The sequence below is a fragment of the Sinocyclocheilus anshuiensis genome, unplaced genomic scaffold, assembly GCF_001515605.1.
Source record: "Sinocyclocheilus anshuiensis isolate Anshui unplaced genomic scaffold, SAMN03320099.WGS_v1.1 C32828813, whole genome shotgun sequence".
Lineage (NCBI taxonomy): Eukaryota > Metazoa > Chordata > Actinopteri > Cypriniformes > Cyprinidae > Sinocyclocheilus > Sinocyclocheilus anshuiensis.
Window position 1 is genome coordinate 1 of NW_015620355.1, and position 1,543 is coordinate 1,543.

The 1,543-nt window shown below is 40.9% G+C and overlaps 1 protein-coding gene across 1 annotated transcript; it reads right to left on the bottom strand.

Annotated features, from left to right (window-relative positions):
• Nucleotides 1–535: 535 nt before the first annotated feature.
• On the bottom strand, nt 536–1,349 carry LOC107683031 (SPARC-related modular calcium-binding protein 1-like). Its single transcript, XM_016479125.1, has 5 exons — nt 1,280–1,349; nt 1,142–1,204; nt 966–1,046; nt 699–891; nt 536–626 (listed from the first exon to the last, which is right to left on the bottom strand). The coding sequence occupies exons 1-5, from the start codon at nt 1,347–1,349 to the stop codon at nt 536–538; spliced, it is 498 nt and encodes a 165-aa protein (XP_016334611.1).
• Between the last annotated feature and the right edge of the window lie 194 nt (nt 1,350–1,543).

Sequence of the window (1,543 nt, forward strand, 5' to 3'; positions counted from 1 at the left end):
CCTCAATTCTGAGTTCATCTCAATTCAGACTTTTTTTTTCTTACAATTCTGGGTTTGTATCTTACAATTCAGAATTTTCTCTCACAATTTTAAGTTTATATCTCACAATTCAGACTTTTTTCTTGCAATTATAAGTTTGTATCTCAATTCAGGCTTTTTCTACGCAATTCTAATTTTACATCTCGCAATTATGAGTTTTTATGATGACTTTTTCATTCAATTCTGAGTTTGTATCTCACAATTCTTCCAAGTTACTGACAATCTTTCCTCAGCAGTGTAAGAAAAAAGTCTGATTTGTGAGATATAAACTCAGAATCATGAAGGAAAAAGTCCAAATTTTGAGATAAATATTCTGATTGGTAAGAGATTACCTTTAAAATTGACTTTTTATTTTTTTACTCAAGCTTCCACATATGGTCTATATGATACCTTGTATAAACAACTTGGTCATGTCTAGATTTAAAAGGGTAAATGCATGTTTTCCCTCTACAGGATTTGTTGCTTTGACATTCTTCCCATTCTGCATGTCACTTCTCTAATACTGACCTGAGAGAGGAGTGTGTGTGTAGCTGTTGTTGATGATGAGCGTGTGTGTTTCCTGAGCGCTGCAGTCAGGCAGTTGGTTCCTGCACACAGTTCAGAATCATGTAGAGTTTTCTACACTCACTAATACACACACAGACACACAACCTCCCTACCTGGCTGAAGTGCGCGGGACGGGCCACCCTGAATCCACTCTCACGCACCAGCAGTATCCTGTGCTGCTGTGACACTGAACGGCTCTGTACCTCCCATCTGCACTGCATTCTGGGACAAAACGCTCTTCTGAGCCTTGAATGGCCGCTTCAGTGAGCACAGACATTCGCTCGTGTTCACAGGTCTTTAAAGAGTCTGCAGAGTAAAACACAAAACAAATTCAGTCTTCAAAACACTCAGATGAAGCCTCAATCGTCTCTCCTTCTCACCTGCGGGTCGCCTGACAGAACGGTTTCCATTCGGGTCAGAGTTCAGAAGGATTGTTGCCCAAAATGGAGGCACTGTGACTCCTGGATTTAAAATGATTTCTCATTAATGGCATATATACTGTATATGAATAGTAATATAAAGTATAAGCATAAAGTAATTGACACTGAATGCTCGCCTGCAGTGGTCAGAGCAGAGCGCTGCTCAGGGTCTGGAGTGGAGCGCCACTGAACCCCTCGCTCTAAACCCAGAGGGGAAACATGGCAGATACTGGGACACTTATTTAATTGTGTATGTGTGTGTGTGTTCTTCTCACTTGCTTGTGCTAATTCCTGTTCAGTTTCCTGAGCCATATCTGACATCTGACCTTCAACACAGATTGACATAATTGAGTGATAAAACTATTAAACTGCTTTCAATTTTGTTAAGAAAATGTGAGTGACGCTTGCCCGTCCAAAACTCACAGTGCTAGGTGGTTCTTAGTGATCTAGAGATGTTTTCACTGTATTTTATTACTCGAAGTCCAGTGGTTTAGAGCAGTGGTTCCCAATCCTGGTCCTGGAGGCACCCCAACACTGCA

Coding starts and splice junctions, on each gene's coding strand:
- LOC107683031 (XM_016479125.1), bottom strand. CDS start 1,349: ATGTCAATCTGTGTTGAAGGTCAGATGTCAGATATGGCTCAGGAAACT. Junction 1,047..1,141: donor CTCTGCTCTGACCACTGCAG/GCGAGCATTCAG, acceptor TTTTAAATCCAG/GAGTCACAGTGCCTCCATTT. Junction 892..965: donor TTCTGTCAGGCGACCCGCAG/GTGAGAAGGAGA, acceptor TTTACTCTGCAG/ACTCTTTAAAGACCTGTGAA.